This window comes from Botryllus schlosseri, chromosome 16 (genome assembly GCF_051294905.1).
Source record: "Botryllus schlosseri isolate E-star chromosome 16, Bs_hap1, whole genome shotgun sequence".
Classification (NCBI taxonomy): domain Eukaryota; kingdom Metazoa; phylum Chordata; class Ascidiacea; order Stolidobranchia; family Styelidae; genus Botryllus; species Botryllus schlosseri.
The window spans coordinates 10,791,082-10,806,303 of NC_137251.1; the positions used below are offsets into that span (position 1 = coordinate 10,791,082).

At 40.3% G+C, this 15,222-nt stretch overlaps 1 protein-coding gene across 2 annotated transcripts; it reads right to left on the bottom strand.

Annotated features, from left to right (window-relative positions):
• Positions 1 to 5,814: 5,814 nt before the first annotated feature.
• On the bottom strand, positions 5,815 to 13,773 carry LOC145458425 (beta-1,3-galactosyltransferase 5-like). 2 transcript variants are annotated; one of them, XM_080336789.1, is made up of 4 exons: positions 13,553 to 13,772; positions 11,097 to 11,308; positions 8,688 to 8,916; positions 5,815 to 7,228 (listed from the first exon to the last, which is right to left on the bottom strand). In XM_080336789.1, the coding sequence occupies exons 2-4, from the start codon at positions 11,176 to 11,178 to the stop codon at positions 6,553 to 6,555; spliced, it is 987 nt and encodes a 328-aa protein (XP_080192915.1). In that variant the 5' UTR covers positions 11,179 to 11,308; positions 13,553 to 13,772; the 3' UTR covers positions 5,815 to 6,552. The 2 variants fall into 2 exon arrangements, with proteins under 2 accessions (XP_080192915.1, XP_080192914.1); XM_080336788.1 differs by having other exon boundaries at positions 11,097 to 13,773.
• Positions 13,774 to 15,222: the final 1,449 nt, after the last annotated feature.

Genomic DNA, 15,222 nt, shown 5'->3' on the forward strand with positions numbered 1-15,222 from the left:
ATGACTTTTTGATAAATTCCTAATTTGCCACTTAATTCGCATCTTATTTATCATTATTGCTGAATTTGTAAATTTTCATAACGACCGGAATTTTTATGCTTGTGGTAACTGAAACAACGTCTTTGTGGGGTCAAAGAGTGGCATATCCAGGGCCTCTTACGGACTCGGAACCCTCCATTTCAAAATTTTGAACAATTTCCTACATCACTGTCAGAGTTTTTTTTTTAATGTTTCACCGGTACTGAGGCTTGCTGCAACAATTGCAACAATTGCATTCAAGTTTTCAACCAAGGCTTTATCAAACTTGATCACGCATTTGAAGAGATGTTCTCCCAATCTTTATCCTAAATATATAAAGCTCAAAAGAAAACACCAGGAAAACACGAAGAAGACAAAGGCAGACCAGACTCGACCACAACCACATATCGAGTCATTTTTTCAAACTTCTTCCCAGCATATTTGCTTCATATCATGCCACTCAAAAAGCATTAAAGGTCAACTGCATCTTCATAGACAACTTTGCGGAATCATGTTCAGATTTTTTTTTCATACCGAAATTGCCGACTTTCCGTATTTCAAACTAATCGGAAATTGCCGTAATTTGGACCGAAAGTCCCAATATTGGTATGTTTACAGAAAAAGCGGAATGTTCATTGTGACGTCATGTAGTTGACATCTCTTCTGGCCGCTGCAGATGTATGGCGGTATGGCGGTCTTGCAGTAGCAGGGCGCTTATTTTGGTTAGTTATGGCGGAGGTTTCGCTTGTAATGGATTCACCAGGCGAGTCCGAGTACTCAGATGTCGAATGTAAGTATGCTTTTTCCTCTCACTTACGAAAGTAATGTTGAAACGAGGACACGTTTCAAGTGTTGATGTGCTCGATCCCATATCAGTGGAACTTCTTGCTGCTCCGAAAACGAGGGGTCGTTTGAGTATGATTATTGATGACTAACCTAAGGATGTTAGTGATATATAGTATGATCAGCCTAGCTTGTTCAGCTTAAGCCGCTTGTCTAGACCAAATGAAATACACCGGTACGTGTATTTTGGTGGAGAACCTCCTTCCAGTTATTAATCTTGGTGTTATCAATTACAGTTGAGAGGATGGAGGTTGCCAACTTATGCAAACTATCAGGGGAGAGTTGAAGTGCTGCAAACAGGTCCATCGAGCAACGAATGAATTATTAGTGCATCACAGCATTATCAGGATTTCAATCAGCAGTATGTATTGGAGATTGTCTCGCTATAGATATCAACAGGAATATTGTCATATAATTATAGCATCCAGTTTGATGCATGAGCGAATGAGTCTCATTCAATGTTCCCTCTAATTTTTGACGGGTCTGCGCACACTCATCAACTCACTGCGCAGACCCTTGGAAAACAGTGAGTAACGACTAAAAAAAAGGTCATCACTTCGGATTTTTTGTGCGCAACTTAGATTTTTTGTGCGCAGAGACCGTGAAAGCACTGCGCATTTGCGCACGTGCGCAGCTTAGAGGGAACATTGGTCTCATTTACATGAAATGTTGAGTCGGGTGTCAAATAATTACCCGTCAGTAACACAACAATTGCGCTTTTCAGGAAGCTGAGAAAAACTGTACACGGAAATTTTGTTTGCTTGGGACTGGGATTCTGCAACAAAAGCCAACGAAAAATCCTGTCTGCGCATCCGATTAAATCCAGTACTTTCAAAGGATTTCAATTTTACAATGCTTCGTGAAGGAATAGTTGTATTGAAAATGATAAATGCAACATAACCAATCCATCAATAGTACTATATACTGTGTCGGGGAGAGAAATATAGAGTTTTGTGTCAAGCAATAGCTTCTTTCAACTAATTTTGACGATGCCGTTAGTCGAATGAGGATGAATCATCACAATAGACTTGGTCGACTCGGCCGTTTCTGGTCTTGCTTTAATGAATGCGTCAACTTCATCATTGCAGGAATCTAGAGCAGGAGTAAAAATATCACAGAGTTTTATAACAAAGTCGAATCGAAGGCAGTAGGCCTATATTAAATGCTGTTCGGAAGTATCATAAAAATGAAGGATTGCCAACTGCATCCTACCTAACTTTACGACTATTATGATGATAGTGAAAAGTTTTCATCTTTTACTGAGCGGTCAATATTGATAGGTTCAGTCACAGATATCTGACAGTGACACTCCTCATTCAATAACTAAAGTAACTAATATGATGACATGACCGCACATGTACCGTACACAAAAAGAAGTGTATTTTCAAAAGTAATAGCAACTCTTCCATTAATAGGAGGTCAGCGATATATAACCATTATACGTCATGAAGTCAGCAGGTTATGAACTCCCTTTATAGTAACTAATGCATTTATAGATCTTTTTTCCTTAATTGATTTTCAAGTGTTTTTATTTCAGACTACGTACACTTCTACTTACAAGTTTTTCAAGGCATACATATTTCAGTTATTTGCACATGCACGTGAGTGTAAACAATAATAATACTTCGATGACTACCATACCACAGTCAATACTATACTATAAGCGGTTAGTTACACTCTTACAAAACTATAGCTGACACAGTACATTTTCACTTACCGATTTCGGACACTTTGTATAGCTTTAGAAGTGCGTTCCTCTGACATTACCACAATTTCACTGGTGCGTGGAAATAAAGTATGAACGGCACTACTGCAGTACGTCGGCAAGAGTTGCCCGTGTTCAGTAGTCAGTTTTCTTGCGTGATGCGTATCTCGGATACTTCATTGAAGCAAGATACTTGTTAGTGATTCGCATTTGAAAATGACTCTGCCTTTGGTTGTCTATAAGTCCGCACTTTTGGTCTTAATGGCGTCCGGTCGCCTGTCGGTATATGGATGGGTTTTGGCGGCGATGTCAATGCATTGTAGGTACGGCATATTGCGTATTCGACCAACCATACGCGACATAACATCTGACTCTATGAATTATCTCCTTCACAGCTTTCATGATCCCACTCAAAGACCCAAATCCACAGCAAATCTAAGCAATAATCCCACCTAGCAGCCAACAGAAATAACAAGGACTTTTGTTGTGTCAACTACTTGACGTCATTTCACGGCTGGGTGATTTCGTTTCCGTTTTCCGGAATTTCGATTTGTAATTCAAATTACTTGAAAACTATCAGGTAATTTCAATTTTCATTATTTTATTCATATTCCTAACCACATAATGTACGAAATAAGGTGAAGTCATTTTGAAGATGCAGTTGACCTTTAACAAAAGCTCTGCTCAGATCAATAGCTTGTGATCAGTTACGATTAAGTATTGTAGATAGTCAATAATTCAGAAATCTGTTGTTGGCTGTCAGAGGTGGTCAAAGTAGACAAGAAAGCTACTCAAGTAGAAGTAGAAGTAGCGGCGAAAAAATCTACTCAAGGACGAGTAGAAGTACTTTCTTCCGTAAGCCACCTAAAACTACTTGAGGTAGAAGTAGAATTGACTGACTTTAAATTTACCCAAGTAAGTAAGTAGTTTTGAAAACAGTCTTAATTCGTTCTCATGGACTGTCAACAGCTGCAAATTGAGCTATGCGTAAGGTGCAGAGAGCTTGATTTGTATTGATGCATCCCAGAAGGTATCAATGTTTGACAGAATATGCATTCTTTCGCATCATGGGATGCAAACTATAGTATTGATATGCAAATGCGATACTAACCCTTTGTTTACTAGAATTTCCCGTTTTAGAGAATATCATGGCATGGCGCCCTACCCCATATTATAAGGCCCCAAGTTTAGGCGAAGAGCAATACGGATAAGTTGTATCGGATACGGTTTCAACACTTTGCGCGATTAGTTTACGTTAATAACAATTATTGTGGATCGTAAAATTTATATTTAGTTTAGCTTATTTTCGAAAAATACGCTTGCTTTTATGCTTCAGCATGTATGTTCTGCAGACAAAAGAACTGAAAGTAATTAGAACTGAAAGTATGATACTCAGAATTGAAAGTGAAATATAAATGCCACTTCTAAAAAGCGGGAAATATATTTCATGTCTTTTGTCCATAAAGCGTCAAAGGTGATCTGCTAAAACAGGTGTAACGTTAAAAAAAGCCGTATTTTCCAGATTAGCACGACACGTCATGTGCTGCTGGATTACGATATGATATGTAATTGCTAGAGTGCGAATCGGTAGTTTCAAATCTTATGCCCATATTTACTGTGATTAAATATTTGGTATGGGCGACGATGCGGTGTGAGCGGAATCAAGCAATCCGGTAACTAAATGATATTCACTGATACTTTCATGAAAACATATTTGTCACTCCATATAACTACTGTGCGGGAAGCGCAACAAAATTTCTGCGCTTTACTTGACTTTTATGAATATTAAAAGTTGGTGCTCCGTGAAAACAGCCCCGAAATTCCTCAGGCTATCTTTCGTATTAGGGGATTAAGCTACTTCTACTTGACTAACTGAAAATAGCGAAAAATAAGTAAGTAGACCACAACATATTACGAAGTAGAAGTAGAGAAAATCAGATCTACTTGAGTAAGTACCAGAAGTAGAGGAAAACTACTTGAGTACTTCCAAGAAGTAGAAGCACTTCGTTACTGACTACCTCTGTTGACTGCTGAACCAAGATATGTAATACCAAGCCGCTCCATATTTAGAAATTCCCATCATACCAACGCTTATTCAATAATTGGAAGAAGAGTTTGCTAAGTCTTACGTTGTGAAGCAGCTGGAAAAGGGGCCAAAATTGTATATTCAGTAAGAAAGTCTGTTAATGCTACCTCTTATTTGCAACTTAAAAAAATATTGGTAAAAGCACAGAATGTGCAATTAGATGTAATTCGCAGCTTGTTATGTTGCAAAGTGTCTTAAAGCAGGGTTGTAATGATTCGAGTCATGCATGACTCGACTCGAGTCACGATTTTCTGATGACTCGACTTGACTCGAGTCATTTTCTCAAAATACGGAAATGACTCGACTCGACTTGAGTCAATCTGTGTATTGACTCGACTTGGACTCGAGTCATTGCTCATGACTCGCACCAAGTCATATGACTCGAGATTCAAACGGCCAAGACCGACATTTCATTATAAATTCGAAGAATCGTAAAGTAACCAAAGTAATGGGATTTGGTGTATTGGTACAGGTACTTGAAAATGCGACCAAAATCTTCTAAAAGTGAGGGAAATTAGTATATTATAAATGCTAACCATTCGATATCACCAAAGAGTGAGTTTAATAAGACTTTAACTGGTAACTGAGGAGTCAACACAATGACTTGGACTCGGACTCGAGTCATAACACCATGACTCGGACTTGACCCTCTGCTCGATGACTTGGACTCGGACTTGACTCGATGATGAATTGAAAATGACTCGACTTGACTCGAGTCAAAACTATAATAGTGAGTTTGACTTGTGACTCGAAGCCTTGTGACTTGGTTACAACCCTGTCTTAAAGGATCACGAAGAAGTCAATGCGGCTCTCACCTTGATCCATTCACGGAAAAAATAACAAATCAAGATTATTTGGAATTGAGTGAGCTTATGAATGTGCTACTGCCTTTCAAGGAACCAATGCAGCAAGTTGAAGGAGAAAATATTGCAACATCCTCTAGCATTTGTGCGGCAGAGCTTGGCTTACTGAAAGCAATGGAATAACTAAAAACTCTAATCTCCACTATTGCCAGAAACTGACAGCTAATCTTAAAGACCCTGTTTTGAAAAGATTGTTGCCATATACAAATTCTCCTGACAACAGACTTGCATCTCCTCTTGATCCACGATTTAGAAACAGCTGGATTGAAGATGACGTCGAAAAAGAAGAAGCAATACTATTGTAATTTGTAATTGAGCTGAATGTAATCAATTATATTTTTCATGTAATCGTAATTGTAATTTGATATATCTAGCATGGAGTAATTTTAATTGAACTGATTTAATGTAATTGAACCAACACTGCTGCATATCTACAATTGAAGGTAGGTATTGATGGAAAATGCATGCCAGATATACATCAATAAAGGAAAGTATTTGCTCTGCACTATGCCGGTTGGCCGTCGCAACTCCACCATTCATGCCACACCGTCGGTCCGCCACACTCGGTGAAGCAAGCAAATTCATCGGTTATTGTTTCTCTGCGCGGTCATTGTACATAACAAAGGCTAATTTCAAATTCCTTGGGGATTTCGGAGATTTCACGCGTTCCAGTGCTATGACATTGTTGATATTGCAATTTTCAGAATCAGTGCGACAATAGCATTCGACTGATACTAATAACTCTGAGATGTTTACGGTGAATTGCGCCATCACAGACGAGGCTATAGAATCATCTGTGCGTCACCTCTCCTGCCACGTTATATTATTGAAGAATACACATGAAAATTGCTTGATTTGGGGTGTAAAATGTTCCAAATTAGCCATTCAAGAAGATCGATAGAAAATACCAATATGGTTTTGTAATTTCTTTTATTAATCCTGACAACAGATTAGGTTGGCCTACTGCCTCACTTGCGTCCCCCGATTGCACGTCACTACCAATAGTACATAGTATATTATATATCGCCGCTACCTCGTCACATGAGCGAATCGACCTTTTCTTCAGGAAAAGAGCAGGACCATTTCTCCCAATTGTTTCTCAACATTTGCGGAACATTCACCTCCCGGTTTTCAACATTTCCCCACGCGTGGCTCACGATGACTTGGGCCGCCGATTCGTTCATGTTTTTACCCAATTCCCAATCCGTTCGTAACGCTAGCGGGGCCGCGTGCAAGGCAAGTCTTAATATGGCTTCTGCTGCAATGTGATTTCCCATTAATCGCACCCCAGCCAAATATTTTATCCTCATCAACCCGGTGATCCAGACATCGTCCAAGATCAGGTATTCCATTCGCCGTGAGGTCCGGAAGAGCTTTCCAGCCAGCTCAACTGGCATGGAGTACCATCCACCCCTACAATAGGGAGGCCAATACTCCGGTGAATACCTCAGTTTCGACATGTACCACTCGCTGGTGGGACGTCTCGCCGGAGGGTCACGTTCTTTGTAGCTATACACGCACATAATGGGAAGATGTCGAGTTGACGGTGCGCTCTGCACCTTTACGAGTGTTTCGCTGATGCTGTTGTCGATGTATCGCGCAAAATTCGGCACGTGTAACGCCATGTCGTCGGTAGCGCTTGAAAAAATCCAATCGCCCGGAAGAGAGTCCGCCGCCCACTGCATGCTGGCGAGAGTTTTCTCTGGGATATGTCTGAAAAAAGATTTACGCCAAAGTGAAATCTATTAGTAACTCCGGCCTCCCAGACGCATATTTTCATTACAGAGTACTTATTTGATTTATCTCCCGTTATGTGCATCTATACGACGTACGACGCAATCGCTAGCAATCCCGTTGTCTACTACGATGACTCTCAGTACAATGCACGCATGTGTGGACTGATTGGCCAGGTAACTTCGTCGCTTAAGCTGAATGATTTTCTAACTCAGCTGCCTTTTGAAGTGTGTTTATTTAGTCGAACTATAGATGACTAACCTACGGTAGGTACGTAAGTTAGTTATCTATAGTCTGTCAGGGTTATTTCTGAAATTAATTTTGCGTAGTGGTGAGCTTCAACGCCATTTACGCCGACGGTCTGGGTTCGATTCCCACCGTCAGAGGTTTTCTGCATGGGCTTCTCTTCCCCGTGTTGCCGTTCTCAAGGCGACAAAAATGTCCACCAAAAGACCCGATACATAACATATTCATAAAGAAAGGAAAGAGCAGCAAAAGAGCGTCTGAAAGAACTGCTGATTAAAGATTAACATCGAAAAAACTGTAACATCGGGCAGAGACTTTAGGCCTTGAGCCGAGGTGGATGCCAGATTAAGAGACCGCAACTGATCGATTCGGCATCCTCCTGTCTGTTCATTACATTGTGTCTTGTGTATCGCATTGTACATTGTGTGTGTCTTGATCGCGTAAAAATATAATCTGACGATTATTGATGTCAAACTATATAGGTCTTTCGAGTTGGAAGAATCTTCGAGGATATATCATCTATGGATTTTAGCTTACATTACCATATGCACTGTGCAAATTTTGTTTTGCTTGGTGACAATAAACAGTCTCGTTATTTACGACATTTGGTTCTAATTCTCATGTGGCTAAATTCTACATATAGATGCGAGGGAATGTTCCTGGCATTTCCGTTTGGTTAGAATCGAAAGCAAATTTTTGTGGAGCTTGCATATGGCCGCAGTGTCAAACTATAGATACCGAAGGTAGTCAAACTATGGCTCCGTATCAGGGTCAGAATCTATCTGGCTGATATGAACCCTCTTACACCTCTGCTGGGTGCTGGATATAATATTCTTGCAAAACTTGATCTTAAACACCTAAATGTTTTCATGATAGCCGATGAGGGCCGTGGAAGTTGAATGTAGACACAACTCCGTTTACATCAGCGACAAAACAGATGAAATCAGACTTAAATTTTGTGAAGACCAATGCAAGTGTCAATTAAATGGACCACTAACCATTTGAAATAAAACGTCTAGAAAATTACCATCGACTCCACTAAGAAACGCTCGACAGAAATTACGTCTGCGCCATCGCCGCCATATGATTCTTTCGTACAGGTCGCGCTTAGCAAAGCATAACCGCGCTATGTTTTAGGTGACTTAAACCTTCGGAACGCATGCATTTGTCGGATTGGTAAAGTTTCACTCACTCGTCCGTGTCGAGGATATCGACAAGCAAGATGTCTCCGTTTGCGTTGTGCTCTTCGACGATGGAATCTGGTTCCTTCCCTTCGTCACTGGGCTTCAATCCTACGACGAACACAGTGAAGAATGTCGAGCCGTCGTAAGTAACTAGATCTGCCCATGTTTCTCGAATGGCATTCCGTCGGTCTACATTTTCTTGCGCCGACTTCACAAGCACCACCGATGTCCACCGTGCTGAAATAGAATTCGTGATTGGAATTGAAATAGTGATGTTTTTTTGCTGTTACGTGCCCTCCTGTGCAAAACATGCAATCTTATACCGCTGCGCAAAGCATCGCCTGTCAACGATGATATTCCGAACACGGTGCTTGACTTAAGCACAGCACGGGACGAGTGTCTTGGCAGGTACTGAAATGAACCTGACTTAATACCGGATAGAAGTAGGGTAAAATTTATACAAAAATCAATTTGAAGCAAGCATGTTTAAAACATGGGGGTGAATATGTCCCCTTGACGAAAAAGGCTTCTGGCCGCTGTATTAAACGGGCAAAGAATATCTGTAACCAGGTCTACATCGCTTTGCAACATTTTTTACGGTCGGCAGTCATCATCATTATCATCATCAGAACACCGATTTCGAGGGTTCTAACCATTCCATATTGTTCGTCGGCTATATGGGGTGCAAATCGCCGTAGGCTCACACTACATGTTTTATCGAAAGTATTTACACAATAATGGCATAATTATACAATGTTTTAAAACATTATTTGTTTTAAATGCTATCCTATATATAGGCAGCAGTGTATTTGGATCGGTCTGATCCGGATACTCGAAGATGCATTGGGACTAGGGGGGACCGGAGACAATTGTAAAAGTTTTTGTATTTTCGAACAATACGTGTTTTTCTCGTGGATATTTCATTTCCAAACTTTTATATAAAGAAGCCAACAACTCGATTGTTGCTATAAAAACTAAAATGGAACTCAATCAATCATAGAAATTTTGGGTCGCGAAAATCGTCGCTCAAATTTTACAATCGCCCCCGTACCCGGGGCAATTGTAACAAACATGCGGGGCAATTGTAACAGTGTTATATTTATAACTAAAAGCAAACAGAAATGAACAACAATAATGGGAGCACAAATTGTACTATTGAATTAAACTAAAAAAGAGAAGTTTGAACGCTTCTAGGCTACGCCCCATCGCATTTTTGCATCTGGAGAAATCATCATCTTTCGCACCTTCTGCATGAGCTCAAATTATACAAGAAACGCATTCATTCCATCATCTCCCAACACATATACGGCCTCTTCTACCAAGGTGCTGTAGTTCAGCGTGCATAATGGGTTGGGCATTCGGTCACCTGCGAAGGTCCGAAACCGACCTGGCTAAAATATCTTTGTTGAAGGGGCCGATGATTGTGTAGCAAAACGAGGAAACAACATTGTGGGGCATCAAAGCTAGTGGTATTCTTCTGTTCTGTACAAAATTAAAATAAATTGTTCACACCAGTTGACAAAATGTAAGTGGGCCATGTCAGGGGATGATGATTCAGTCATGGGCAAGTTCTTAAGTGACCATTGAAGGTCGACAAAGCAAAAGTCGATCAACATGAGATAGGGTAGTAGAATCACGGAAATAACCGGACCCTAAGATTCACGTCACCACTTTTGTATGGCCGTTCCGACAGAGTATCATGTTAGGAATAGTGTGACCAGGTAGAGTCTGTTCTGGTATTGAATTTCTGGCTGTTGCAAGATTCATCTGCAGTAGATAATGGTGGTACCAACGTATGAACGCAGATATTCAGCATTGAAAAGATATTATAACGGGGCAGAAGTAACAGAGTGTTTCATTTTCCCCTGACACGCTCGACCATGATTAATGTCTCAGGATGGTGCCTTCCCGGCGACGCTAGTCCTAGTTTCCCTATCATCACGGTAGACTATGGTAACATTGTTCCAGCTACATATATTGCATTGTAACCAGTTAAGGTTTTCTTCTTCAGAACAAATTATTCCAGACCAGAAAATATTTACTCAAGGGTCCAAAATTTCGTTTTTGTTGAAATTATTCCGGGGATTCGCGTCGTAGCTCAACGTCACTTCAGGCATATTAGAAAACATAACTACCGCATGTGCACTCAAAATATGAAGGCGATTTCTTCATCCTACTAGCGGTGAGGTCGATTGTTACATTTGTCCCGTGTTACATTTGTCCCCGGTCTCCCCTACTACAAAACAAGAAACTTGTGTTACAAACGGCTTTGTGAATGACATTCATGTAGGTCGAGTAAACATTCCTAGGCTGAATGAGGCGCTAGAAAGGACATCGAATGCAAAAAATCAACCAATGGAACATTGTAGCGTACCTCTGTACTGCTATCTCAATTTCGTAATTTACTGGTATGTTACCGGTGTCGGAGGACGCTTCTTCCAATATTGAAGGCTCAATAATAAAGTCGAATTTCTGCCGTGGTTCGTCCATATTTTTCATGAATTCCGGTGCATCAATAACTTCAAGGGCGAGACGTAACACATCAGCCGTTTCGGATGCTTTGGCCGCATCGCGATCCTCATCCGTTTCGAGCTCAGATCGAAGAACGCTTTTCGCATCGTTTGGTGCACTGTGCAGGGTCAGAAACATTGCAAACAGAACAACGGCAAGCACTGCGGCAGCACCCATTTTTCGTTTTAGAGCCGTATCTATCTGCTTTGACCCCGTAACCATGCTGCGAATTCGACCACTAAACACTAAACTGCATAATCCCCTATTTAACATGGCTCATTATCCTGAAATATGTGAGAAATGCATTTATTCTGATAAATTTTGTGTCATTTGACGCCACCCGAATGTCGAACACGTTTGCTCTTCGGAGCAATAATGTGAATTCCACGAACCAATGTGGCGTAACCTTGACTAAATCGTTAGAAAATGTATAGAATAGCTTTGACAATCGCAGTGATAATTCGAGGTTTATCGCAATTATAGCTCCATTATTGGTGTAATTAAAGTATTTGAGTGAAACTATAGTTCTTGTTGATAACACCATTCCTACCACTAGGGTTGCATTTAAAACAAAAGTATGTTTAATGCAAATATGTTTTAAACAAAGTCCTTGTTTAAAACATGTTTTTTTAAAGCCATGACGTCGCGAATATTTAACTGTGACGCCATAGTAGATTGATATTGACAGTTAAAAATATAGGGTTAATATAGCTCCTTTGATGAAATAGGCTTCTAACCCCTGCCATATACGGATCAAGAATATTATTAACCAGGACTACATCGTCATGCTGCATTTTTACGGTCGGCGGACATTCACAGGAATAATTGGAAATGTATCATACTCTGTCCAGGAGACAATGTCATGCAAAGTTAAAAAGACGGGTTTGGTGACAGGCTGACGTCATGTGATCTACCAATACCCCTTCGTGATCGACTCGCTGACAGACTTTAATAGTAGCTCGCGGTGTAGTGATCTGAGACGGGGCTTACGTGGAAAATGTACCACCGAAACGGTTACACGACAATGCCATCTATGGGTGGTTATTATATTTCATATATTTGAAAGTTGACTAGCGCACAACGAGTCCCGCATAAATGACCCTACCCCGTATTTTTAGCAATCACGGCGTTTCGAATACCATTGACTTTTTACACCAGGCCGATGTTCATATTTACGATTTATGATCTACTATTTTAGCTCTACGCCATGCGTAAGACACCGCTTAGGCGGATCAGATGCCGTTCCTGAGCAATGATCTGCCAAGTCGCGCTAACCCTGAACGCCTATATGTCGCAAGCTCAGTTTGGCATGTTACGGACACGATTGGCTGAGAGATTACAAAGGGACTTTCTGTTACGATAGGCGAAATTTTCTTCGCTTTCCAAATTGCATATTGCACTAAATACGTTACGTATGTTATGCACCGAGGCCGAGCCACCAACATATTTGATGTTGGCATGTGAATTTTCCGATCGACTGAAATTGCGACGCAATACAAAAACCAATAGGGTAACAGATTCCGAGATGCAAATGACACTGACTCGGTTTGACGTGGTGATTTTTTCCCGCGAAGAATAAACGTTATGATTTCTTTATATGTTCATTGTGCACTGTGGACTGTGCAGTGTACTGGGCAGTAGACACTAAAAGTTTGCTCTCTGTCTGACTTCTCAATTTCAGAAGTGGTCATTCGCAGCTCCCGTAAACACTAGTGAGTAATTAAAAACTATTTGGCGATGAAACGCCATAGCTGATCCTTCTCCGTGACAAAGAGTGGTCATCATACCTATCCCTCTCTTCTCTCCTCGCGCGCACAACATAAGTGTTTAGATCAGGGGTTCCCAAACTAGTGGTCAACTAGATTTTTGGAAAGTTAGAATTGCCTGTCAATTATATACGTCGAATGAAATCAATCCTTTTTGGAGGTGCAGAACTTTGACATACGATTGAATAATGCATTCATATTGGGATAACTCCGAATATTTCCGGTTTACACTCGTCAGGGGTAAGCAATAGTGTCAGCCGAAAACATTTGGGTTTATTTCAATATGAATATATTATTCAAAACCAACCCTCTTAAATGAAATACTGAATGGTGACTTATACTATATACATACACTTTTCACATGAGCGTAATCAGATTGACTATTTGGAAAGGACTAAATTTCAACAATAAAATGACTTAAATTTCACGGAATAACCAAAATGGTTGCATATTATTAATATTGTCAGCAGTGACTCGTTAACATTGATATGTTATTGTCATGGTGTGCAACACATAAAAGTGATATGCGCCACTGATTTTATTTTTCCCAGTAAATATACCCACAATTTTGTCACCGAAAATCAGCTTTGCCGTACCTGTTCGCAATTCCGCGTCGCTCATTCTTTCTAGTGTCTACTTAAAACAGTCTGGTATCACGATTCACGCCTTTGCACACAAGCTTTCCATGACAAGCGTCAACAATTTTAACTCGAGCTTGTAATTTTCTGATTACCGATGTCCCCCCTTACAAATACAACCTATACAATCGATAGACGGAATATTTTAAAGCAACTCTCCACTCTGCTATAGGGTATGCGTGTGGAAGTGGGAACTCATGCATCACACATTTTACTATCCGTTACTCAACGCATCGACGCATTCAAGCGAATAAGCAATACCAATAATACCAAGCAATACCAAAAATGCTATTACCGAGATGTTCATTACCGAGAATACTATTACGGAGAATGGACATTGCCGAGAATGTATATCACTGACATTACTGACACGGACATTACCGAGAAAGACGGACGAGCAGACATTACCGAGAAAGACATTACCGTGAATGGACAATGGACATTACCGAGAACAAGATCAATACCCGAGGTTTGACAGCGAATATACCCACATAGGGTTTCGGTAATCGCAACATCGGTGATCAAAATTCCTTGAATGTCGTCTTATTGTCACTTCTTGTGTTACGGTGGTAGTAAATATAACAAAAAACTGAGATGGAGCTTGCGTCATTGATAACACTGGTCTACAAAATGAAAAAAGAAATTGGCAGAACATTTAAGAGCCGTTTCTGGGGTTCTCGAGGTTGCTGATTACGAATGTCACATTAGTTTTGCCAGATTGGCTCTTGTTCAGAAGATATTTACACCATTTAAAAAGCCCAAAATTACTGTATTCACTCTTGAATATTTCACTTGACAGGAAGAAATTTTTTTTCTAATTTTATACAGCGCATAAATACATAATTAACTATGAAGAACCTTCAATTAATAGTCACACACCCCTATATGATAGTAACAAATTTCGCGTCCCCCTTATCGTCATATCAAAATATCTAACCAGAAGCTAGCAATCCCAACGGATAATTTGGTGGCAGGGAAGGTTATTGTTGATGAGAGAATTCTCAAATAGGAAATCCGGCCTATACACAGAGCAATAACTACGAAATGGAGGTAAATCGTGCGGAGCGCGAAAAGAGCCTCTCAGTTTACCGCGGCTTTGCGCGACCCCCAGTTTGAGAACTATTGGCCTACGGAGAAGAGATCTAGTTGTAAAACATTGGGATTCTTACCTAAACCAAATTCCGTTTTAATATATTTGACCCCTAGAATTACTATAGATGGATCTACTACAGAAATCATATACTGCGCTTTAAAATGGGCAGAAAATTTTCTGTTTCGCTGCCTTCAACAGCCCAACACGGTGGAAACATTTCTGACCGCCGTCAGCGCAGGTAACTCATGTAGATTGTACGCGGGCACTGCATAAAACCTCGAAATGACGCGGGTAAGAAAAGGTTGGAAACCATTGATCTAGATAAATACTTTTATACATGACTGGAGTTTATTTATGTACATCTTATACGGGAAAGTCTGTAACTATGATGAATCTAACACCCCTAAATATAGTGCTGTTGCTGTATTTTGATTTTAGAGAGTCTTCTGTGTGCAAAAATAACAAGTAGATTAAATTTCTAAACTTTAAAGTACGACTAAGCCGATTTTCTGTCTAGCCCAGTGGTTCTCAACCT